The sequence below is a fragment of the Eurypyga helias genome, unplaced genomic scaffold (genome assembly GCF_000690775.1).
Source record: "Eurypyga helias isolate BGI_N326 unplaced genomic scaffold, ASM69077v1 scaffold22527, whole genome shotgun sequence".
NCBI lineage: Eukaryota > Metazoa > Chordata > Aves > Eurypygiformes > Eurypygidae > Eurypyga > Eurypyga helias.
This window is the reverse complement of record NW_010260089.1, coordinates 16,145-43,497: the sequence shown is the minus strand read 5'-3', so window position 1 is coordinate 43,497 and position 27,353 is coordinate 16,145. Positions and strand designations below refer to the sequence as shown.

Below are 27,353 nucleotides of genomic sequence, written 5' to 3'. Positions count from 1 at the left end.
AATGGCTCAACAAAATAAACCTTCCGGTGGCAAAACTCTTTCACAGAATACCCACTCCGTTCCCAAGAGCTGCACAACCAGTACACCAAAACAAATGCTTAACACCACTTGCTTTGAAAGCTGTGCACTCTGAAAAATAATAGCCCTGATCTTACCACTGTTCAAAACTCGGATGATTTTTGCTGTTAACAGGTTTGGGCACAATACTTCCACAGTTCCTGAGTTAATTAATTACATTTGCCCAGACTGAAGAACAAAGCTGCAACTTAAAAAAAACAAGACAGACAATACCCCTCCCCAAATTTTAACCATTTTGTACGTGAACATACCAAACAACCTGATTTGGTCCTCTATACTTTCAAATGGTTAATTTTGGAGGTAATATTTGTACCAAAGCATTTGGTTTGGATAGCAGTTTTGGGGCCTTAAAATTTAGCATTTCCCTCATCCCCCCCAAAAAGTGTCTTTGTAAAAAACGTTATGCCTCAAAATTTTTTTTAAAGTACCAACAGAAGTTATTACAAATGTTTATTGCATTGAGCTGATTCTTTTAAAGTATTAAATATGAACTCCCCCCCATCTCAGTTTCATAGGTTTTAGTATTCTGTGTGAAAACAAATCTTCCCACAACAAAAGCTAATACTGGCAAAAGGGTGAAGATTTCATCAGTTCATTACTCCACTGAGAGCTGTGGTCGCCTTTCCATCTCATTTTCACATTTTCTATAGTGCTTTTCCACATAGAAGTGATGTTAAAACTCCTTTGTCATCAAGTGGTTTTCCACATTTTCAACTGACCTCAACATTACGATGATTAGCTTTTCAGTGCTGGGCTATGGTTCTTGTCCCCTTCTTTGTTGTCCTTCATCAGTGACGTAAACACCTGGAAAAGTAAATTTAATGAATATAAAAAAGCCAGTCTTATAAAAAAGATTAACAATATTGCTCAGTATTAACAATATTAGCATGGAGATTAATTTCTAGAATGAGGCACTAGAAAGGAAGTGCCCATTGCTCAGAAGTCAGGCATGCAGCATAAAGTAGTCCCTGAGAGCAGTGTCCCATACACTCATGTGCTGACTTGCCTGTTTATATTATGTAAATACATATGATCGAATCACAGAATGGTTTGGGTTGGAAGGGACCTTAAAAGATCATCTAGTCCCCCCCCCCCTGCCATGGGCAGGGACACCTTCCACTAGACCAGGTTGCTCAGAGCCACATCCAGCCTGGCCTTGAAGACATCCAGGGATGGGGCATCCACAACATCTCTGGGCAACCTGTTCCAGTGCCTCACCACCCTCTCCGTGAAGAGCTTCTTCCTGATATCTAATGTAAACATCCCCACTATCAATTTAAACCCGTTACCCCTTGTCCTGTTACTACAGGCCCTTGTAAAAAGTCCCCCCCCAGCCTCCTTGTAGCCCCTTCAGGTACTGGAAGGTGCTATAAGGTCTCCCCGGAGCCTTCTCTCCTCCAGGCTGAACAAGCCCAACTGTCTCAGCCTGTCCCCATAGCAGAGATGCTCCAGCCCTCTGAGCATCTTCGTGGCTTCCTCTGGACTTGCTCCAAGAGGGCCATGTCCTTCTTATGCTGGGGGCCCCAGAGCTGGACACAGTACTCACACACATATATACTTAGATATATATACACATAGTGGAAGGTGTCCCTGCCCATGGCAGGGGGGTTGGAATTAGATGACCTCTAAGGTCCCTTTCAGCCCAAACCATTCTATGAATCTATTTTATGATATATAACAAGAAACTCACCTGTGCCCATTTTTTGTTACTATTCTGCATCTGAATAGCTGCAATACAACTAAAAAGCTTTTCTGATGTAATGTCTTCTGGAAGTTTTGTGAGAAACTGTGCTATATGAATAAAGTCCATCTGTAGGAGAATATCTTCATATAACCGAAGGATTCCTAACCCCGTCCTGAACAAAAATTCTTCTCCATCTCTACAGAAAACGTCCCAGACGCGACACGCCAGGTCAAGCGGTAATGACTTGCTGTAGAGTGTAAAAATCCTACAATTGAGAAAAAAAGGCACAGTTGTAACTTTAACCTATTTCGGAAAGGTGAAAATACAACCTCCTTTGAGTCTGAGTAATAATATGTTACAGTGAGCAGGTGAAACGTTATTTCATATGTTTTTATTTTTACCATATTTCAAAGATCCACAAGTGTACAGTTTTTGAAGTCAGAACTCCTACTCTGGAACCCATCTCTTTTCATGCTACAGGAAATCCTGCATTTGAAAGCCACCTCCTTTAGGAAGCTCTGGCTAGAGAACTTACAAAACTACACTCAAACAGGGTACGATATACAAATAATAACTTAACTCTTCCCATTCTTTGAGCCACACAGCTCTGTTCATCATCTGTTTTCTCAGCTGTATCTAAAGCCACAGGCCATCTCAACAGCAGGCTACATCCCACTAATGTACTAATGAGAATTCAATAGCTACATTTCCACAATACATTTTGAATTTCTATTCATGTTAAAAATCACCAAAATCTAAAGACAGTCGCCATTCTATTCTTACTGGGAAGAGTCAACTTATACTTTGTTATTGCAAAGTTTATTTTTAAAAAGCATTCATTATACATGGGCAGAGTTCGGCCTGCTGTACACAGTATGTAGTAGAACCCCACTCATAAATCTGCAGTGGTTCCTTTGATGCACTATTCTCAGTTTCCCCATTATGCCTACTGGGAAGTGGTTCAGGAACCTCAGGCACTCCTTAGCACAGACTACCACGACCTCTTCTACTCTCCCTTTATAAGAGGGTCTCTCTCTATCTCAAGGCCATCTCTGGAACACGTCATGAAGAGCAATCTTCCTTTCTCACAGGTAATTGGAAGCAGAATGTTTCAGTACTTTGTACAGCAGCACTATTTCTGCAACATATACACCTCTCAATCTGCCTGAACTCTGAGGGCCACAGCACACTCCTGACTCAATGCTGCTATTGTACAACCTGCTCCTGCGGAGACTCGCATCGCCAAAGTTCTTCGTCCCCAAGCACTCAGACAGCATGATGGTTTTATATTATTTAATTCTACCCAAGTCTATTTACCGTTAGAAACTTCTAAGTCGTAATAATCCGGCATGAAGTAGATCTTTATCCTCACACACTTATGAACTGACACTCTGTATTTGGCAGCACTACACACACTTGGAGGATGCTTGCATTACTGCCTTCTGTTACAGGCACATAACGTAGTTTGGTACTCCCTGCTTTAGAACATTCATTACTTCAAAATGTTCACTGTATTTCCCAGTTTATCCCTTCCCAAAAAAGGTCCTAAATTTCATCCTCCTTCTGCTTTGAAGTCTGTATTCCTATATTCATACTTTCTTCAGTAGCTGATCACTTCATCAAGCCACTGACTAATCAGTCGTAAGGTGTAGTAGCTCCTCTCCCCTACTTACGTTACACATAGTTGACTTACCTGCAGCAACAAGAAAAGGAGACATACAGGAGTGAATAGATGTCACTCCTAATCCCAGTTTATAAAATTTGAATCCTGCCAGAGGAACTGCAGGTGCACAAACCAGTTCACCACAATTTCACAAGACCTAGGAAGCCGAGGTATACAAAGACCTACTGAATGCTTTTTTTATGCTACATTTCTATTGCTGAAAATCCTATAGCAAAATGGAAAGTGTTCCAACAGTTGTAAGGTTAGGTTTGCTATGTTCTCTGAACTCACCAGTCTATCAAATATATGTCTGGAGTAAGACTGTATGATTTGAAATGAAGAAACAATTTGGGAAGATTTTCTTCAAAGAATACTTCAAAGGCTGCAAAGTATTTCAGCATCTGTAGACATAGTAAAGCACCTCATAAGCAGTCATCAAAATAATGTTTAGTTGTAAAATAACACAAATCCCACCAATAACTGAGGGTGTCAACATAGCACAATGTGTCCTCTTAGGATAAGTGCAACGATTAAGTGTTTCTAGCGGAAAAACTCTAAACAGTAGGGTGTGTTCTATGGATTAGTATCTGGTATTCTCAGTTTTGTAACCACAGGTCAAAGTTCTCCCTTACTCAATGGGACAAAAGGAAGTCATCAGTAAATCAACTATGCTTCGAGTCAGAAGAACGTTACGAATCAAAACCAGAAAACTCTGCGTACCATGCTGTGATCCACACGGAAAAAGGCCAGCTGGCATGGCTTGTTTAGAAGGTTAGCAAAGGCAATGAAAGCATCTGCCTCTTCCAGATTGAGAATGAGCACAGCAGCAATGAAGGACATCCCTTGTACCTTCAAGTGGGAAAAGCATCGGGCAAGTATAGGTGAGTAGGTTCAGTACACCTTTTACCTTTGGAAATGCAAGTATTTACAGTCCACAATATATCAAATACCATTGCATAACATTTCCAGAACATAAACAATACAGAAAAATAATTTTTAAGGCATGCAGCCAATTTGGTTTCAGCAAGACAGAGTGTTTCTTCAGACATCCGTTTTAGGTGCTTGACGGAAGCTCTGGGAGGTCTCATGACCACAAGTCCATGGGACTTGGAATGCAAGAAAGTTAAAACCACGCAGGCTGGACACAGAGCTCATAAGAGACAAAACTTGGCCTGAAGTTCATTGTTAAGCTATGGGAAATGCAGACATGGGAAAAAAACCTCACATACGGGACAGTTTAGACCCAGAGAGATATCTTGGAATTGAGACAAAATTCTGTTTCAGAACAGTCAGCACATGTCTTTCCACTTGCCAAAAAGTATTTGTTCACATACATAAAATTACTTAAGTGGTTTGCTACAATGCAAGTTTACATTTTTCAATGATTACTCTCTCAAAACACTTTAGCCTGCAATAAAAGTGAAGAGCATTATTCTTGTAGCTGTTAACTACTGGATACTCATTATAAAAGATAATTTTACCAATTTCAACTGCCATGATGATCATTCGGCTGTTTCTAGGTACTTATGCTGCCTGCTCCTCATTTAAAAAAAAAAAACCATACTCAGCATTTTAACCAACTAGAGAAAAAAAGTACTGATATGCAGTCTGTCCTGCAGCTTTCAGTTTCTATGGGATAGATAGGTGTGGAAATAAGATTACAGTACATTTCCTGACATATAAACATTACAAAATATCCACAATCAGCAATATCTAGGCTAGCTGTGTTCCTAATGAAAAATCACTTATTTGCCTTTTAAAACTCCACCCTGGGAACAAGCAGTCTCAGAACCTGCAGTTTGTAATCTCACTTAGAGTATGGGAGGGTCTCCAAAAATGAGGTCACAGATGAGAGAATTCAGGGCTAATGTTTCATTTGAACATGAAAAACCAACTAGATATTGATGCAGAATCCCAAGCGTGTCTGATTTAGAGAGGAAAAACACACCCTGTGCTAAATAATGCTTTGTTGCCTGGATCAGACCTGAAACTCCAAGTTCTTTTTAGCCCGGAAGCAACTAGAGCTTGTGAAAGGTGCTCCTAGGTGCCAGCAGAAAGAAAGAAAGAAGAAAAAAAGCATCTGTTTGTTATTTAACTGCTTCTGCAAGCTGACACCAGAGAGACATGTTAGGTTTAGTTGTTTTGTTTGTGGGGTTTTTGGCAGTTTTTACTGGGGCTTGGTTTGTGGTGGGTTTGGTGGGTTTTGTGTTTGTTTAACATGGTAATGTTAGCTGCAAGCAATCATATCTCCACTGAACTCGGATGGAGTGAATAATCTTTGTCAAGAAGACACCAGTAAGGAGCGTCCAGATTTCTGGATATGCAGTAGTGAAGCAGAGCATATCACTATGGAAATGGCAGTGGTGGAAGTAACCCTAGGACAGAACAGTCTAAGTGCTCACTGGGAGTCCACCAGCATTTTGGGTTTGGATATTTCTGTAGATACTGTGGGTCTGTCAGAACTGTAATGCCTTGTGAACACATCCATTTAAAGTTTTCCTTGCCACCGGGTAGTATACTCATCCTTGGCATTCAGTACATTTTCGACTATTTAATTACTTAAGAACTACCATCATTGTAACTACTATGAAATGAGTAGGTGCTAAAGTTTAATTATTTTTAAGTGTTAGTAGCATAAAATTTAGAGAACCTACTTATTTAATACACTCTGATACATGACATTTTAAGATTATTTGCTGTGTTCTAGACATTTTACAACAAATACTTACATATCCCACGTCTGGTCTGTAACATGTATATGCTCCTAAAACACTATGCAAGAGATCATGGTAAGGACCACCCTAGTACAAGGGGAGGGAGGAGGGATAAAAAGAAAAAGAAATTAAGTTTTTAAAACCACTTTATAAAGGAAGGTAACAAGCCAGCGTAAAGTAAGATGGAAGTGAACCAGGGAATTATTGCTTTTTTCACATGTAGAACAGCAGCAGTTCTTACTCTAAGCATTACCATGTATGCTTTGGAGGTGCTAAAGGAAAAATAACAGACCAGTAATCCAGTGAAATAGTTCAGTGGAAATCAGTGCATAATGGAAAATGAGGATATACGGTACACATCCAGGGTTGTGTTTTCCTTTTGAGAGACAGTGGATGTTTAGTAAGTGGATGACTTAGTAAGACAAGTCACTGTATTACAATAATGCATGTATGTTATGTAAATGTGTATGCATACATTGTATCTGTATTAAAAAAATCAAAGACTGAAAATGTGTATTAAAATTCATCAAGATTTCTGTAGAAGCAGTGAGAATAGTCTCATTTTTGCATTTAAGTAATTTCATAAACATTAATAGGAACTGGATGCAATTTTTCCAGGAGAAAAAGCCTTATAGTCTGTTATTTAGCACTGTCCAGAGAACAAGACCACTTTTGGCATAGTAAATGTCCTACTTTAATCTCATAAAAAAAAGACTATTAGCTGTTGGATGTAGAAAAGAACCAATTCTGCTGTTACTTGTTTTATGCAAACAGCTTCTAAAAACTATTCCATACTTAGCTAGCTGGCTTTCCTTTCTTGTTTAACTATTCAGCAGTTGTCATAACTAAAAAGTTAAAGAACTCACCTTCTGGAAAATATACAGGGATGGAAATGTGCGTGATATATCCAACTTAATTAGTTCCAGACTGGCCTCACGATCAGCAACAGATGCACCTGCATCTGCAAGAAAAACCAAGACTCATTAAAATTGATAAATAATTCTACAAACTTCAGAATAAAACTGCCATAGGCGCATAAAGACTTTTAGGATCTAAGGAAAAAAGCTACCTTGTTCTAATTCCTGGAGCGTACTTCTACAGTGCTACACTTCAGGAGCAAAAACTGTCCACTGATACCTGGTATATGACATCAACTCCAAAAAGCGAGGGAAACTATCAGTAATTACTACCTCCAACTACTCATTCTTTTTCAAGTCATACACCTTCACACAACTCAGGCTGAAAACAAAGAGGTTACCTTTTACTTCTGTATAGCACTCGGTCCAGGCCCAGACTGACCCTGTATTCACTAGAATTTGAACTTTGCCCAGCCCAGTCTTCAAAACCCCATTTTCTTTCTTATCTCCTACTGTGACTTCAGTTACTGAGTCTGTGCAGGACCACAGAGAGCACAGCTCTTATGTTCTAGTTCTATCTCACTTTTCAGAATTTTCTTTCCTAACTGGCTCATTTCAACCAATAGCACTGAAATAGACTCCGTACACCAGAGGAAAAAAAAAAGATTAATTGCATCATTATCACAATAAACCAGCACTTGGGATCATTTCATTTGGGACAGTATCCATTTAGAGTGATTCCCAAGGAAGATTAGAATCTATCAGAGAGAACAAGAGACTCTGCATTTATACAAGAAGTTCAGTTCTGTGAACTCCAAGTAGTCGCATGGGGTCTTTTGAACAGATCTGACCAGTAATTCATTTTTTAATGAACGTCTTCTCTTCAAGACACAAAAACATACTTTTCATGCATTAACCTTTATCTGTAAAATAAAGTGTTAAAGATATTTGAACAGGAAAAACCCTCAGAACTACTCAAATATGTTAAATAAAGCTAAAACAATTGATCTTCCAGACTTTGCTACCAAAGATTAATAATAAGCATAGTGGGTTGGCCTGTTTTTCAACCAGAGATGAAAAGTCTATTACTCTAAGTTTTCCCTTATTACTACATTTCCCAGGTTTACAATCACGTACACACAGGATTTGTTCTAAAGTTTGTCTCAGGACAAGCTTCAGATGAGTCACAGTGGTATCCTGAGGAAGACCCAAATAATTCACAGTCAAAGTAGCTGGGACAGGTTAGCCAGCTCTGGCTATGGCAAGTGTTTCTTGCATTTCAATGCCATTTTCTTCCCACGCTGCAAGCCCCCCCACCAAAAAGGAATCAACTCAAAAAAAAGTTATTTTATTGCAGCTGGTGCTGGCAGAATCATATACAACAGCATTTTAAAAAGTAACTGTTAACAGCATAAGTTAACATTCATAACAAGGATATATCCACTATTAAAAACATCATTAATGCTATTCTTAACAGAAAGAATACCCACAGGAGACAGCAATGTGCCATTATACATACAAGTGTGCTAACATCCCCGCTTAATAGATCTGGGAGGAAAGGCCATCCAGGCAGCCAAGGAAACCCAGGTGGGATCCAAAATTTGTGACGTAACACATTCTTCACCTCTCAGTTCCACAATCAAGAAATAGAGAATAATTTTTTTCCTTCCCAAAACTGTGGAAGGGATACCAATGCAAGAACCATCTAAGCAGAGCTAAGCAAGAGCACATACTGCAATTTAGTTTACCATTTATTCTTCTTGTATTTAATCTATGTTTTCATGAGAGTTTATTCCTGGTATTTCATCAGGAACTCAGAGGAAAACACATTCATTTGAAAGTGAACTAGCACATGCAATATTTGAAGGCATCTTTTACTGATATATTTAGTGTTAAGCCCCTCACTCACCGACTTTTCATAAGAACGCAAATATTTAAGTAGGGAATGACTCTGAGCACTTTTAACAAGTATTCCTAACGCTGCAATTGCAGATGAACTTATGAGACTTTTGGGGTTTATAAAAGTGAATAGGAAGCTGTCTGGCATTCAGGAGATCTCACCTTCTATTTCATTGTCCGAATTTGTCTCACTGAAGCTTTTCCATCGTTCCTTGGCTCTCGACAAGAAGATTTCATAAAGTTCTGCAACAAAATAGCAAAGAGGGAAGAGGCAAGAAAGACAAGCACCCATCCAAAATGAAAGCACACTAAGTATTCTTGGGTTTGGTTTTGTTACTTGGTTTCATCTTAACCACTGTGGGCAGGGGGAGAATCTATTCGATGGTTACCACTAACCACTGGAGTACCACTATACAGTTTTATCATGTGCACTCTATAATGTTTCTTCCTTGGGGAACATGCAAATTACAAGAGGGAAATCAAGTTTTAATTCAGATTTTTATTTTTGTGCAGTGGTTCCGGTTGATCCAAATCGTTAGTTATGAAATGAAGCAATTCCCCTTTCCACCCCCTTAAGAAAGCAAAGCTACAAATTAACAACTTCAAAACTGCTGGGGCAGAGGGGACGGAGGGGGGGGGCAGGTTGGGAGCACAACCTTACAAGAGTTAAGACAAATGTTTTAATAAGCAGTCTTTGAACCTTGTTTCCATAATTTACCCAGCCATGACATGTACTTATAAAAAAACACCTGTTCCTAAGGTTGCAAAATACAGATCTTCAGAAAGCAAATATACCCTCTTTTTTTTTTAACTAAAGATTCAATTTTTCTTTGAAAATAATCAACCTAATTTTGCATTAAAATGTGATCTGTTAAGGCATACCAGGAGTGATATTTAATTCGTTTCCCACAGCTAGACTCCAAACCTTCCCACGTACGCTTGGGGGTAATCCCTGCCACCACAGCTCTCGAACTCTTCGGGTAGCACGCCTAGGACAGGGAAGCAGGAAAAAAAACCAAAGATGCATACTGAACACCTTGTTGTCTAAAATCATTAGGTGACTTGCAAGCAAACATAACACACTATTTCCTAAATTAATATTCAAGGATCTCTGCTTATGCTAAAGTTCCATTAAAAAACCCCCCACACCTAAGCTCCCAGAAAACACATTTCACGATGCTCTGTAACAACCTCTCATTATATCATGGCAACAAAAACTGACTTCTTCACAAAACAGAACGGAAAAGGAAAATAAGGTATGTGGTTTCTCTGCTTCCAGAGGAGAAAGAAGCCAGCCTTGCTTTATTTACACAACAGAACTTCACTTACATGCCTTCCCAGTTAGGTAGTATTTCATTGACCCAAATCACCATAGCACTAGCAATATTCTCTTCTTGCTTGAAACGCTCTCTCATTATTTTTTTTCTTTTATGTGCTTCTTTAATTTCTGTTAGGCAAAACATGTTAATAATTTTCTGTTAGTGTATATACATTATTAGGTAAATTATTCACGTATCTGAAAGAGATCAAGGGTAAATTACAGTTGTGCATGAGCTAGCTGGTACTATTTCTGTTGATTGTAGGTGTATTTCTCAGGAAACGTTTTAATTTAAGCTAAGCTATTCAACCACACAGTGATTCAGACAAGTAAAAACCTGGCTAGAAAACTTGTAGCACTTTTTTCTGCAGTACACAGAACAGCTAAGCAGCAAGTACATCAACAGCACTGTTTTTTCTGTAATGGATTTCATACCACATTCTACCTAAACCTTACTTACTAGACTAATCAGCAATAATTATAGATAGAATTATTATTCAAAAGGTTCAATTCTACATCAATTTAAGAGTTATTCAAATTTTACTGACACTTCCACCTAGAAGAATATGTATTTTCTTTTCTGGAAAGAGGACCTAAAGATCTGAGACAGAGCCACAATGCTGAACTAGAGAAGAGTATGCCACCTTCTGTTAAAAAAGGATCATTTGTAGATCCCTCTTACTAAGAAGTCTAAAAGAAGGACAGAGCACCGCTATCTTGACATGACTAAGTGCCACTGTAAAATTGCAAGATGTTTTCTATTTATGCACAAGTTGGACAATGGAGTAAATATGCCAGCCCTGGTAAACTGATACAGCTCACCAGCTTCATTAAGTTTTTACAGAAGCTCTGTGTGTGTAGCAATAGTTGATTTAATGAATACCAGGGCACACATACTAGAACACTACACTTGGCTGACCCTCCAAAGATACAGTTAGAGAACATGGACCACAGATCACACAAGATGCATGCCACCAGAGCAGAGTGAAATGAGTTATCAAATGCACTGGAATTCTTGTTACCTCTTTCATAGCAAGCTGACACAGATCCATGAAGGCTCAATCAGTTCAGAAGCTTGTATCTCTGACAATAGCCCAAGTAAAACATGCAGCACAGATTCTTAAAATAACATATTCCCTGAGAACTAGGCATGAGACTACAGAAGCCCTTTCAACAACTATTCATAGATTGACACATTACCAGATGCTACAGATATGTTATTTAAAAAATGAATGTAGTGGGAGTAGGAAGGTTCACACAGATATAGCAGGTTGGAAAAAAAACCCTCAAAGTTTTCATCTATCTTCATATTGGAATTGATCTCTAATTCCTGAAAAAAACAGATCTTTAAGCAGTCAGCTTTATTATACTTCACCTCTCAGTGGTAACTGCAGCTACACAGCTTGAAAAAAAGAGTCCTAGTACCCAGAAAGTTTCTAGCTGATCACATTTCTTTTTAAAAAACTGCTTGTGTAAAGAAAAAAAAAATCATCAAGTTCCTACTTAAAAATTAAAGAAAAGGGCAAACTGACTTCTGAACCTAGTTAGCTTCACTGTGATGGAACAAGGAAACAATTTGATAGAGTTCTGTTTTAAACTGTGTGCACATATGTACCAGAGAACAACCTAGATATTAACCAAGGCTGGTCTTTACTGTACCTACTACCCTACAAGCCAGAAATTATTTTGCTTTTGCTGTACAGTTAAAGAGACTAACTTTTTATTTATTATCATAAATGTTGGCAATTAACATACCTCGTTTTTTTGCCTCTGCCACCATCTCATCATATTCTTGTCGGTGACGTAAAGCCTCCTCCACTGATTTGGCAGGAAGATTTCTGAAAACAAGTTGTTCCTGAATTCAATACACACAAATGACATACTGAACCATTTCAAACCAGTTTTTAATTTGGCTTCTCTCTACGGTGAGCTTTGGGGTTGTCACGCCACCGGTGTTTTAATAACAGCAGCACAGAACTACCAAGTGATAACTGCTTCTGTTTATTAGTTCTCCTATTGCTTCACCCAAAGCAGAGTTACTAGATTTGTTGTGAACATGTGGGGCGATGCTCAAATGAAGTTTGCACGAAGTGACAAAAGGAAAATACTGATATTCCATATACTTATTTCAACACATTTCTGCACACGCATATTTTAATCATTAAATATACCTGTATATAGTTACAGAGTCACAGAGTGGAAGGGGTTGGAAGGGACCTCTAGAGATCATCTAGTCCAACCCCCCGGCCAGACCAGGATCACCTAGAGTAGTGCACACAGGAACAAGTCCAGGCGGCTTTTGAAAGTCTCCAGAGAAGGAGACTCCACCACATCTCTGGGCAGCCTGTTCCAGGGCTCTGTCACCCTCACAGTGAAGAAGGGTTTCCTCATGTTCAGGTTGAGCCTTCTGTTTTCCAGGTAATGGCCACTGCCCTTAGTCCTGTCACTGGACACCACTGAGAAGAGCCTGGCCCCATCTTCCTGACACCCACCCTTTACATGTTTATAAGCATTGATAAGATCCCCCCTCAGCCTCCTCTTCTCCAAGCTGAACAGACCCAGCTCTCCTGGCCTTTCTTCATATGGAAGGTGCTCCAGGCCCTTCATCATCTTAGTAGCGCTGCGCTAGACCCTCTCCAGTAGCTCATTGTTCTTCTTGAACTGAGGAGCCCAGAACTGGACACAGAACTCCAGGTGAGGCCTCACCAGCACAGAGCAGAGGAGGAGGATAAATTCCCTCAACCTGCTGGCCATGCAGCAGACTCCATTTGTTCATATGAAATCTATGATGACATTTTCAATAAAAGGTAAATTCTATATTCACTATAGTTAGTCATTTAAAATAAAAAAAAAAAAAAAAAAGGGTATGTTTACCCAAGGAGTAAAGGATAGAAACCCAATAATGTCAGAGCTAAAGCTGAGGAAGCTTGCTGCAGTGCTTCAAGTTTACCAGCTTAAAATGTGTTTGGTTTTTGGCTGCATAGCCATCCCCTAATTTCTAAACACACATTTCCTTTTGACCAAGTAGACTCATTCCAAAACAAATCAGAACACAATGTTTGGTCTCAATCTCTCACCCAATCTCTAGTCTACTTTGGTTCAAAACAAACAGAAGACAGTTTTGTCATTTTAAGATACAAAAAACGTTTTTCATCTTTTCTTGTAGATGCAGAAAAGATCACGTATTAATAAAGTGAGAGCAGAATATATTTTCAAGGATGAGATTGTGCCAACACATTACACTCTTGGGATGGCACTGCAATTTGAAACAAGTGGAAGTGTCATCTGCAAAAACACACTTATGTTAGTTTGTGAATTATAATATTCTGAAAGTACAGAAAAGCATCAGCAAACCTGTCACTGCATATCTTACTCTCCATCATACAGCAAAAGAAATAATACATTTACAAAAAAATAATCATAGCAATCCATACGTCCATTCGGGATATCTCTGCCTTAACACTGAATGAGGTTATATACTACGAGGGAGAATATTGAAGAAAACATTCTAGGTTTTGTTTTCCATTTCCTAACTGGAACTGATTAGAACAAACATTTAACTGTGCCATCACAAGCTTTCTCAAGGTACAATTTGAAAGCTTTGCTCCATTTGCTTTCCTCACAGCATGTGTTCCTAGCCAGCAGATCCACCTTTTTCCTTCAAACCACTGAAGACTATATAGCTGAAAATACTGACCAATTTATTACCCATTTTTCATTCCTATTCTTATTTGTACTTAATGCAGTTTTTGTTGCATCCTCATCTGCAACAACAACATAACCAGAACAGGGGCAAGGAACAGTATCAGTGAACACTACCATCAGTACCAACAAAGCATTTAACTGTAGTTACCAGCTACCAGGTGAGCGCTCAGCACTTGTCAAAGGAAGGTATGTCTTGTGTGCCAAAGGCAATTCTTCCCACTCCTGCTGTTACCTACCTAATACTTTTAAAAAAGACTCTTCTGGTAAACCAAATCCAGGTTTGCTGAAGTAACAACTGCCACTGTTACGTCTTCCTGACTGGTCTAGGAAATGAAGTTTCCAGAATGGGGAAGGGAGAAAGAAATGCACGCTGAGATGGCAGGGAAGAAATCCATAAGTCTTTTGGAATTTTCCTGATTAAGGATGCCCACAACACTGTCACAAGCAGCTTTGATACACACTAGAAACAGACTGGCAGCTCCATTACAGCAAAGATGAATTCCTCATATAGACTACAATACGCTTCAAGGCTCTTCTGGAGGTATTTGTTCGGTTACTAACTGGGATAGAACAATCCAGTAATAGTTTCATGTAAGGATTGTGAAGTTTGGCTCATCAGAAGCATATCTAACAACTTCAGTCATCATCAGTTCCACAGAAGAATCATACTTACGCTGGTCGATCCTCCAGGATCAAAGCAGTAGTTGAAAGTGGTTCAAACGCAATATTTTTGCGTCTTGCCGAGGGGGGTGGAGGTTTACACATTCTTCCTGTCCGTGCTTCATATTCCTAAGCAACATCATTGACAAAAAAATTAAGTTTCATCTTTCAGGCTCACTTCTAATATTATTTGTTTAACGCTTACTATATAATGTTAAAGTATGTAATATTAAATGATCTGTGACAGGAAGGAGCTAACATTACAAGTTGAAATTGCTTATAGCAAGACAGTGCAGCTTTCCAGGAGTGCTAGGTAAAGATAAATGAATGAGAAAGCAGTTTCTTGTATCAGCTTAATCTTGGATTTATTCTAGTTCAGTATTTCTACTGAGCATCCAGTTAGAGTTAGGAAATCTGCACAATCTCCCCAAACTAATTAAATTAGAGCACAAGTATATTTAAGTAATATGTGAAGTCGACAAGAAAATAACTAACAAAACCCACTAGCCAATAACATGTATGTCTTCCCGTTTCTTTCCTTTTGATTCTAGCCACCCTTAAGATCCAGGACCCCATACACCCCTGAAGCCTTTGGCAAGACCATCAAACCCACATGATCCAGAACTACCTACACTATACTTAGCGACAATATAACGATATTTATCATTACAAGTCTGTTTCACATAATTTCTCAGAGTTCACAACGTACCATCTATTTAGAAATAATATTTAAGCGCCTTTAATACACAGAAGATTCTGAGAAAGAATCCCCTTCCTTTTTACACACAGAAACTCCAACAAAACAGAGACATCAGACAGTCTTTAGGGAAAAGGCTAGACAGAGCCAGATGAAAACCTCAAATCTCACGTTCCCTCTTTGTTAGCCTCTGTAAATAAAAGTTTACTGCCAAGTTACTGGCAAACCATTCTTACGATCCAGCAAATCTTAAAAGGTTATCTGTGAGAAGACCTTCAACTTATTCCCAAACCAAGTTAGCTTGTGGGTTCACACTCTCCTTAGGCATGAAGCTTGAATAGTAGTCTCTCTAAGTCTTCCACATGCTTTCTTAAGTAATATACTTTCACAGATCACACAGCTCTATTCTTAAGCACAGCCAAGTGACCTCTAACTTGTACAAGCTTTTTTAATCTACAGACAGTTTGTTCTTATACAGTTATTAAAGCAACAGATGTATAAGTAAATTCAGTTTCAGATTAATCAAACTATCTTATATTTAAGTCAATAAAACCTAAAAAAAATTATCAATTACTAACAGGTCATGTATCTTCCCATCCAAACATAACTTTCTCTAGAAACTGCTCCCAAATTAATCTCACAACTAATACACAGCTTCTTATACCCATTAGGTCTACCCTGGGAGAAAGAGAGGGCTTCACACATTCAGTGTTCATCAACAGCATTATAGAAACAGAACTGACAACTTTAATTCTATTATATAGCTTAAAAGTTCAGTACACAGTTTAGGTCCATAAAGCTAAATTTGACAAGACTGCCTCACATTTCCAAAGAAAAAGTGCCTGTCCAACACTAAGGTGGCTTAAAGCTTTCTGCTCACCAGCTTCCTTACCCTATCCTCTACCATAAACGACCTCTAACAAAATTTCTGTACTTCTACACTGTGCATAATACATTAAATCATCTGAAAAGTATAACCTCAGTGAAGTCACGTTACTCATCTCAAGAGGACGTTATCACAGAACCACTAAGGTTGGAAAGGACCTCTGGAGATCATCTAGTTCACCCTCCCAGCTCAAAGCAACGTCAACTACAGCAGGTGACACAGGGCCAGATTTTTAATATCACCAGGGATGGAGACGCCACTCTTGCTGGGCAGAGGCTACAACAACCAGTATTCTCAAGTGGTTTCCAAGTATCCGAATAACTCGTTAGCACCCTGGAAAGACAAGCACAGGTCTATAGCAACCAGCCTACTATTTCAAGTGGAGGAGAAGCTCTGTTGCTTTTCTGTCTTCAAGAAAAGCCTAAATATGCACCTTGTAAAGAAAAAAAGCAAGCAACTGTTTCCTATCATCATTTATACATACATTCACACTAAAAACCTAATGCTTTGTAAGCACAATGACTCAAAAGTTACTAGCCAACTGTTCTTAAATACAACTTAGAACAGCGTATTTCTAAGTCTCTGGCCAAGAACAGTGGTTATACAAATTCACTAGAACATATTACTCTCCTGAAGGGTAATTCCCAAGACAATTTTTGATTTAAAATATGCATTCAACATCATTTGGCACATTCAAACAAATATCTTTAACATCTGAACATACAGGATAGTGGAGTTCTGCTGCAATTCATGCAAGCACAAGAAAAATCAGAAAATCAATATTCACTGTATGAATTAATATACATATTTTTAAGCCCCAAAGTATTTCATTCCTCCTAAAGCAATAGAGACATCATAGGCACTCCTGCCATGCTTTCTACCTCAGGCTACCCTAGCATAATCTTAAGTTAGGAATGCAGCCTGTTACAGTACCCAGAGGTCGGCATCCAGGTTGCATTACTATCTCTCATAATCTTGGTACAAGTTCTGATTGACTTCCACATTTTTCAGTATTTTATAACAGGAGCCACAAAATCAAGTTCATTTAGTGGTCAGAGATGAGGTTCAAGTGGTACCAACCTTTGCAACATTCCTGAGTACCCAATTTGTATGCAAGCTAAATAAAAAGGCACTACAAGATGGATGTCCGAAATGAAGCCACTCTCACCTTTTTAGTACAAGCAACACATCTGAATGGTGGTAATGCTTCTGGCTATCATACATGCTAGGGACTGTTATACTATACTCCAAATGAACACAGAAAGAAAAAAGAAAAACCTTCAACAGGGATTTCCACAAAAGGCAAAACCCATCACTCAACTGTGTTTCTGGAAGTAAGTACACTTCACTAACAGTTGGTTTTTGCAAGAAAAGAACACATGCACAGACAGGGAAAACGAAGCGTTACTAGAAGAAGTCAAAGAGACCAAAATAGATTCAAGCTCAAACTGTCATAGGTGCACATTCCCCAAGATTAAATATATTCCAAAGTATCAGAACTTCCCAATGGAAAATGCTTTTTCCTCAAGAAGGATGTGCTCTAGGAAATTTATTTGAAGACTAGTTCCCAGAACCAGGAGATATGCATGGAACTTCCTATTTGTGTAACTAAAATAAAAAATATTCCAGAAAAATTGGGTATGACTAGGTGTAAAGAATTAAACCCTCACAACCATGCATCTGATGCAGAATCTAAAATTCTTTGCAGGGGTAAAAGGCTTGAGCTGACACAGATTTTCACTTCAAAATATGTAAGCTAACTCTTCCATAACAAGGCAAAAATACAGTTTAAAGTCAAATGTTTTGTCAAATGCTTAACACGCAGGACATATGCCAGAGGATAGAAGACTCACAGCTAAGATTCAAGACTAGGTTTAGACCCGTTTATGTTAAAAAAAAAAAAAAAAAAAAAAGTTGGGAGTAGCACATGTATGGTTTCAGCAGTTTAGGGAATGTTGTTAAATTTTTATTGCAGCGTATCTGGTATTTATTAAAAGTTACAGAACTTTTGACAATCCCAGGATATAGAAAATCAAATCTCAGCTTTAACAGAGAACAGTTATCTCCTTATTAAGGCTGGAACTGCATCCTCTCATCTGCTAAAAGTACGGGGTTTTCCTGGAAAACACTATTGACTATATTTAAGAGCACTTCAATATGCGGAGGGATTTGTATTTCTGGTATTTATTTCTACAGAAATATAGATAAGCCTATTAACCTACAGACAGGTGACAGGTAAATAAAGCTGAGGAAAAAAAAAAACAAGTCATTGGGTTACAAACTGCTTTTGTGCTTAAGAAAATGAAGATACCCCAAGTTGGGTAATCTTTGAGAACTAACCAAAACAAGGTGCTTTAAACAAAAGAAAAATAATAAACCTGCACAGGTCTTTATTGCCTGCACATTTTTGATCTCTATATGGAAAACACATGAAACAAGTTTCTTTTCAGCCTTCCTCAGAAGAACCATATAGGACAGCTAGGCCAGTCACAGCTATTTTAGATACCTCTAAACACTACTGCCTTGCACTGTGAAACATATGCATAACTGCCCATAGCTGCTTCTTCAGGCATCTAAGCAAACTAACTTACAGAAAGGAAAACCATGCTGCGATGCAGCATTCCAAAAGCATTAGTGGGGATAAAGTATTAAACTAAGAGTGCACATAAGGATTCAATTTTAGAAGAGAAACTTGCATCTACAGTACCCAGACTATAGAGCTGTAAAGGAGTAAATACTGCCCATGAAATTTAGCATGCATCTTGCTGGAATAAGTTTGATTCATATAGGATCCAACAACAAAAATGGAACTCCTAGAAATGACTGATAAAAGCCTTGGATTACAAGGATTGTGAGAGTCCTCACAGTCCTGAAAGTACCAATTATACAGATTAAGCACTACCGATCCAATTACGTTTTATGCATGCTGGAGGAGAAAGTGACCTGAGAGACAACACTAAATTAGCTTTCACTATCATAAGGATTGCCTCTTTTTAAAGTAGATGTCAAGGCATACTAATACTCCAATTAAACAAAGCATGCACCTTGTGTATGGCATTTTCTTTTAACCTCCTTTATTCCCTCAAAATTCTAAGCCTAATACTGAAACAGGTTTTATTCAATCAGTCATGACTTCTGTTGAGGAAACAATGGGGATTGTCATATATTCTGCAAGTGGTTTTAAACCCCTCTCCCTTATACACAGACATGCAACTCTGGAGAAGATGGGCCTCTAAAAACATTATATAATTATTTTCACATGTTGTACAGCTAACTAGAAATATCATGAGAAAGATTACTTCCCTTTGTTTCAAGTTGATCATCCAAAAATGGAGGCATTCATAGAATTGTTTAAAAAGACACACACCTACATCACTTAAAACTAATAGAAAAATTATGTAAGAAAAATTTCTGCTAATGCATAAGGATTCCCTTCTGTGTCATCACATGTGTCCCTCCACATTCCCTCCCTTTCTACCCCACCCTCCACACCCCCGGTTAAATGTTAAAATTGCTGAGCTAGAACTGGTTATAAATTGCTTAAAAACAAAGTGCTTATAGCAAGAGTAGATGTCACTGATAAATTCTGCAAGCCATAAACAAGACATTCTCCCAGAACTAAGAATGTCAGATGCTATCAGGACAAACAGAACAGTATACTCTTTCTTAACTTGCAGGTGATATAGGAAGAACCTATATTGAAGGAAGGAAAAATACTGATCTTCTCACAGTGCATAAGAACAACCAAACAGACATGGAAGAGGTTCTAGGTCAACGTTCCAGGGTATGCCATCCCTCTTCAATTATTTAATTTATTTTTTCCTCAATTGGATATTTAACAAGTTGCATCAAGTTTCATTTTTTGTTGTTTACATGAGAGCATGAAGCCATGGGCTTTGCACCCAGTAAAGAAGAGCTGAGCGTGGCTGGACCATGTAACACAAACCATAGATATCACATATCAACCAGCAGTTAAATTATTGCTCTGTTTCACAAAGTCAGGGTAATAGACCCACAGAGGTAAAAAGCTAACGTGTACTATTCCTGTTTAACACTGAGTGTGGGTCTACACAAAAAGTTTTCAAAGTAACAGGCATGTGCATTCGACCAGTTTCAGAAGGATATCAGTCACAGCAAATAGAAGACATAACAGCATAGAACAAAAGTTTCAATAGCTACACTTTTCTAGGTTTCCAGTTTCATATTGGAAATAGTGATTAAAAGCATCTGGAGTTCTGAAGTGCCATTGTTAAAGGCTTGTGTGACTTAGTGACAGGGTAAAAAGATCCTAGGATATCAATTTTCAAAGCTAATACAAGGCATTCAAAAATATTACAAATTAAGCCTTTTAACAACCTTCACCATTAACCACAGAAGCACAGAAAACATGGCAAGTAAATCACTGTCAAACTCTAGCATTACCTATTTCCTGCTATTCAAGAACATGCAATATAAACAATAGTAAACAATAATACTCTATTACTTTAAGTTGTTAGTGAGATTCATGTGTGAAGTTTATTTGTTTATTTTACTAATGGTATCTAATGAGTTGATGGTTAGTGCCATAAAATATTCATGCTACTGTGAAAATGTGATGTTTGTTCTATTTTAATGAGTGCTACATAGTCCCATGCACGGCATTGAATACAACTAGAAAAAGATACATTAAATTTCATACCCCTGTGTTTAATAGACTGAGAGCAGATATTGACGCAAGACTGCCAGAACTGTCATCCTAATGAGAAAAACAGAAGCAAAACCTTAGTGAATAAATGAAGGAAAAGACCATTACAATATAGCAACATGCAAGCCAAAGTTTAAATTCACATGTATTTATACTCTATGTCTGAAGAAACATAGATGTGGCTGGTTCCTCCTCCTTCACCCTCAGAACTATACCAACACACATACAAAGACCTCCCACTCATGCATGATATGCATAGACATCTACTAGACTACTTTTCAGTTTTAACTGAAGTTTCATATTGTCTAGAATCAGCTCCTTTGCCCAAAGGGAGATCTTTTTCCATGGCACTTCTCAAGTGCATGACAAATGGAGTTCTCTGATACACTATCTCTCCCTAGTGCACATGACCCATGCAAGTTACACTTATTTCAACACTAGCTTTCGAAGATAAGACTGTTAAATAGAACAAAACATTTTCTACAGACTGACACAAGGAAACGGAAACTGTTTGCTCTGAAAACGAACCTTGAACACCTTGCTTTCATTCAGCTCATCTTTGATTGTACCTCACACCCAACTAGATCTTTACCTATAAGCTTTAAAGTCTAAAATGACTACTCAAGAATAGATGGGGAGGCATTTCATCAAAAAGAGGATCTAAAAGACCAAAAAAAAATTCCTAGTGTCTCACAAACCAAAGTAAAAGAAGTTCTATCATTTTTATTACCTCAAGGTTGTATCTATATTCTTTGTTTTCCCAAAACTCAGAAACTTCCAAGGACCTAAATGAAAGCCCAATACTCGTGCTTTTTTTCTGAAGCTTTAGGAAGAGAAAGTTTGCTTCAATTCTCTTTGTAGTTGACCTCAAAAACACATCAGCAGAGTCAACACCTCTGCAGTATTTTCAAAACACTAGTCCCATGCTCACTGTAGAGTGCTCCTCTGAAGATGTATTTGTGCCACCAACACAGCACTGGCATCATGAGAAGTTCCTTGCCGAGTTCTCCTTGTCAAAGCAGCTATGCCCTGGTACTAGGAGCTGGACTGTATTTTGTGTACATCATGCAAACAAAAGGAGACATTTGTCTCATTGAGGCCCTGCCAGTTCTGTTATCGTTTTACTGGCAAGATAATCATTGCAAGAGTCTAAAACGCTGGGGAATGTCTTTCAAAGACTTCAACATAACACTTTGTTTTACCTCTAGCATGGCATTTTACTGACTACATGTGTGACTCTGGAAAGATGACAGACATTTCTTGAGAATCTGACCACTACAGTGTCTACAAAGAAAACCCTCCCAGACTTCTCCCTGCTCCTGGTCAGTAAATTGTTATTCAGGTGCTACATGTTCCTTGCAAGACAAAATATCCACATTTATTATCTCTTTGTTACCAACTGATTTCAACCTATATCTGCTAAACAGGTAGAAGTCTGGCCTTTCTCTTCTCTCCAGCAGAAGTAGCTCAAGATGAGCCAACATGTCCTCAATCTAAGTAACCCTCTGCTTAAGAGCCACTCCAGTGAAAAGCACTTAGCACTGTATTTACCTATTTCTTTCAGATATTCAAATCCTTACATTTGTTGACAAACATGCCACATACACTTTTTAAGCATTAGGAACATCATGCATTATTAAATTGAAACAATGAAGATTGGAGGGAAGAATTAATATTTCAAATTAGCAGGTCTGAGTTGGATGAAAACCGATTCAAAAACACATTTGTTCCTCAGATGAGAAACCTCTGACAATTCTTGTCCCTGGGAGACCACGGAAGTTGTGCTCATTTGGCGAATACAACTTCTGCATTAAACTTCAGACTGGAGATAACAACGTCAGAAAAATATGCAAGTGAAGACACTGTTTCTTAGCCCTCAAGTGCAGTATTTTACATGTTGGTGATTTTTTTTTTTTAAGGTGGTTAGTTTTGGTTGGTTCGTTGGTTGGGTTTTTTTAAGATTTCAGAGCTACCCAAAAATAATATTTTCAGAGGTTAGTTGTAGGAGTGACCAAGTCATCAAAATCAGTTAGTATTTAACCAACTGCCTGAAATTAATACCTTCCATTTTGTATACAAGCAGCTTTTGGAAAAGATGTCTTCACTTCTCTTCTGAATAAGCAATCATTTCTAAATCACTGCAAGCTTTTCATGGCATGTCAAGTTTAAATAGAACAGAAACTCTTTTTTACTCTCTTATTTGAGACTGTCACTGACAGTACTTCGTTAAAACTGCTGATAAAGTGAGCTTGGTGTATGTTTTACTTTATCTTCTCATGTGCATTTCCTTATTTTGGGTTTACTTTAATTTGGGCATATTAGGAATTAAAGCAGCATGGTGCTTTAAACAAATTAATGAAAAGTATTCAAGATTGCTTTAGTAAAAAGCAAGAGCTAAACTTAGTGACTTGGTATTCAGAATAATTTTGATCATAGATTAAAAGCCCTTTTCTTTAACCATAGTGCAAAAAAAAGAGATGTAGCTTGCACTTTTAAACAGGCCTTGCACTTCACTCAATACACACCAAAATGTTACACATCAGCTCCCAAGCTGGTTTCTGCTTTGAATGCTTCTGCATTAAAATATTTTAGCAGTCTAATTTAAAGCAGATTTTTGTACAGACCAAAAAGAATTTACCAGACTGATCATTAATAACCACATACTTCTTATAATAGCCAATTTTATTAGCTGCAGTTCATGAAAAAAGGCACACTTCCTAAAAACCATCAAATGCCTTTGACATTTGCAGTCCTAAGGAGTTGCTATTTTCCCTTTTTAAAAAACAGTGAAGGAAGGAAGCCCAGAGGAGGGAGATGTCCAGCAAAAGAGTTGGCCTCAATCACATCCTGCTTGGGCAGCTCTAAATCCAAGGAGAGCCGAGCGTGCCAGCAGCTGCGAGCGCAGAGATGCAGCTGCCAAGAACTTTCAACCTCTGACCCAGTTTGAGCTGGAGCATCTCGCCTGAAGCATGCTGATGGCAGCGCAGCTGCAGGGGACTCTGCCGTCCCCCAGTCGGGCATTTGCTGCAGGCTGCTTTTCAACAGAAGTATTTCTTTTCTTCTACATATGCTAAGAAACTTGCAAAGAAATTATTTACAGTAATATTCATTAGACAGTCTCTGAAGGCAGAGCTGGCTAGCATCGCTGTCTGAAAAATGTCTGAAACAGTATCCAAAATAAAGTTTCCAGCTTTCCTTGGAAGCTATTCAAGATATTAGAATCACTACCTGACTTCTCTGGAGAGGCATATATAGCAGTGTCAAGTTGACAGACAGCGACTGGGAGCCACAAGCACGCATTTAAGTGTAACTATCAGTTTACATCATCCTTACCAAAACAAGGATAACACAGGAGGCTTCCATCAGCCAGGATGGAAACAGGGCATGCGAGCTCCATCAACCTTTTGACTATAAATCTACAATGATGCAAACAGGTTGCCCAGAGAAGCTGTGGATGCCCCATCCCTGGATGTCTTCAAGGCCAGGCTGGACGAGGCTTTGTTCTAGTGGAAGGTGTCCCTGCCCATGGCAGGGGGGTTGGAACTAGATGGTCTTTAAGGTCCCTTCCAACCCAAACCATTCTGTGATTCCATGATTCTATAATAGGGAAGTCCTTTAAGCTTTGCAATACTGCCATAAAGCTTTGATACAAGCATTACCCTTAGCCAAAAGACATCTTCCTTCTATAAATTACACAGTTTCTCCTGTCGTGAGTTAATTTTTCATGCAAAAGGGATTCTTAAGATTTCACTTTTCATCTGGAGGATGCTGACTCATTACTAAGTTTCCTTCACCAAGGGTTTATTTGCACCCTCCCAAAGCTGGCCACTGGAGTCAGCAGTTACAGAATTTTGTGTTCAACCACGGAGAATGCCACAGTTCTTCAGGAACAGCAAGATTTGTTGCTAATAATGAACTAGCATAAACTCCCTCACAGGCAGCTTGCCCACAGCTTAAGCCCATTCTACCTGCATAGCCTTACACCTAGAAGCTCATTTTACATGAGCTGGTAAACAGTGAGTTGCCATTGTTCTGATCACAGATGGCTACAAAAAATTGGGGGGAAATTTAACTGTTGTGTTTCAGATCACACTTGATCCCTTGACTTCATTTTGACTTTCTAAATTGAAAGTTTGCAGAGAGAGACACTCCATGTAGGGTATGAAGTCTTCTGCCAGGGTGACAGAATTACTTGTGAACCTAACATATTAAGCTTTAACCATATTTCTATCAACCTCTTAATGGCTTCATAACTGCATTCTTGCCTATATTCTTTTCACATGCTCTGCATAGCAAGGAATTAAGTCTAGGGACTCCAGTCAGCCATTCAAAAGTGAAGATACTATTTTCCACTGATCATCAATAACCACATGTGCCTATATTCCCTCTAACTTATTGCCAGCTTAGCAAATTTGAATGTTTTTGACGAAAAACATAGGCTTTTCAAAGCCATATGCACAAGGAGCAATACTCTAAGTTTTAAACATACATACAGAACATCTGACATGTTAAATATGGAGACATTCAGGTCACCTCTCAATTTAAGAATCAAGTTTCCTCAGGCATTCTAAATCTAACTCTGGGCAGATTATACGGTCAGCGTGGATCCCCCTTTGATAACCGTGTATCTTAGCTCATGATACTTTATCTAAAGACCATGCATGCTTTAGCTAAATTAGAAGCTAAAAATATAAGCCATTACTGACACATTACTCAAGATTATATAAATCCAATAGTGACCCTAATCTGGCAACCATTATAACACAAACCACATGACTAATGGCTAGGACCAACTCAATCATGTTTAAAGACAATACATTGTTTTAATACATTTGCTTTTCTGTCACTTCAGAGAAGTTAGAAAACTGGGAACACTACAGTTTAAAAGAAAAACAGTTGCTTAGGGACAACAGGATAAGAAAGTAAGACTATTTCTGCAGATTATGACTTGGTCCAGAACAAACATCTTCATTACTAGAAAATGGGAAGCAGATGACTGGTAGCATTGTGCTCCAATTCTCGGGATGGAAGAGACATCTGGATTTTTAGCACAGTATTTTCACAGCACAAGGCCAACAGCATTCATCTGCAAGTAAACTAAGAAAGAACACTTGCTCTCTCTTACCCAAAAAGGTAAACCATTTAAATAAGGAAAATTTTATCTGAAAATGTTGAAAAAGCACACAGTTTACTTGAGAGTAAATAGCACTTGCTGCTATCTCATCATTTTCGTACAACATTTCATTGTGTGACAAGTCCCATTACATGAAAGTCCTCCAAAAAGAACCTATCATTTTTCACTGTAGTTGCTCCCAAAATGCCCTCTTCGCCATGAAGCTCTTTCTAGAAGATGGCTAAACACCGCTTCATTCACAGCCATTTGCACCTGCCAAACATGTCAGCTTACATAGAGTTTCAGGAAGGAGACAGATAGAAAACAGCTCTCAAGAGACTGAAGTTACCATCTTCAACACCACAAAGGACATAATTTCTTAGGTTAACAAATCTTTCAGCTTCAAGATCCCATGTTAATGTTAACGATACATTACCAAGTGCTCATCTTTGAAGACCGCGGTATTATTATTAATTAATCAAATTGAAGACAGATTCCACAGGAAAGTATATATGGAAGTAACTTGGTATCAGGGGAAAGAAATCAGAATTACATTTCTGCAGTACCACAGTAACTCCCAAACAAGTTCAATTTACAGTACTATTTTGAAAGAAAAATACCTTGAGTGAGATTAAAGATCTATTTTCATTTAGATTACGTTTCAGAATTCTAAGCAATTTTTCCCAAGTTACCCAGCTAGTAAGTCTTCCAGGCAAGAACAACTACGGAAAGATGAGTTACAAAACTAATTTTTTTTAATCTAACACTAGAATATCCAAGAATGCTTTAAGAGGATACATTTCACTAGATTAATATTTCGTTTGAAGAAAAACTGAATACAGCTATGGTGGTTTTTTGCACAACACAGGCAAAATTAACTCAGTACTGAACTTCACAAAGGAAGCCTAGATTATTTCACAATCACTTTACCATTAAAAGAAACTGTAGCATATCATGTTAAATAAGGCAAAATTTTACAGGAAGTATTAATATACTTTGATGTTTTTACCTAAACAGCTTAAACACTTCTTCAATATGTATCACCTTTTTATAAGCACTGAGATGTACTGAAAAAATGTATGAGGTAATCATAAATCTCAAACTCCTTGTGAATAACTATTATTCTTCAGACAAAGCCCCAAAGAGTCTTCCCAGAGGACTCTGTGGTTGTATAGTAACAATGTGCAGATAACAGCAATACCTATGCATTAATTGTTACAAGCTTTGTACATAGACTTGTGTGATGTTTACTCACCTGCTGAATAATTTTGGAATCTTTCGGAAGGTTTTCCCTGGGTGGGACTTTTCCAAACAACTTCCAACCAGGAGCGCTTTGGACAGCAGGTTTGAGTTCCTTCGTCCTTTTCGTGAAAAAGTTTCTGAAAAGACAGGACG

At 38.3% G+C, this 27,353-nt stretch overlaps 1 protein-coding gene across 1 annotated transcript; it reads right to left on the bottom strand.

Moving 5' to 3' along the window:
- On the bottom strand, positions 1–27,337 carry TBC1D12 (TBC1 domain family, member 12; the record flags this gene model as incomplete). The annotated part of the gene is made up of 13 exons (XM_010154934.1): positions 1–882; positions 1,769–2,027; positions 3,717–3,826; positions 4,146–4,274; positions 6,155–6,226; positions 7,006–7,100; positions 9,058–9,138; positions 9,778–9,884; positions 10,225–10,342; positions 11,969–12,051; positions 14,592–14,707; positions 20,840–20,896; positions 27,214–27,337. Coding segments are annotated over 13 exons (1,420 nt in total), but the record flags the coding sequence as incomplete, so codon positions are not given.
- Between the last annotated feature and the right edge of the window lie 16 nt (positions 27,338–27,353).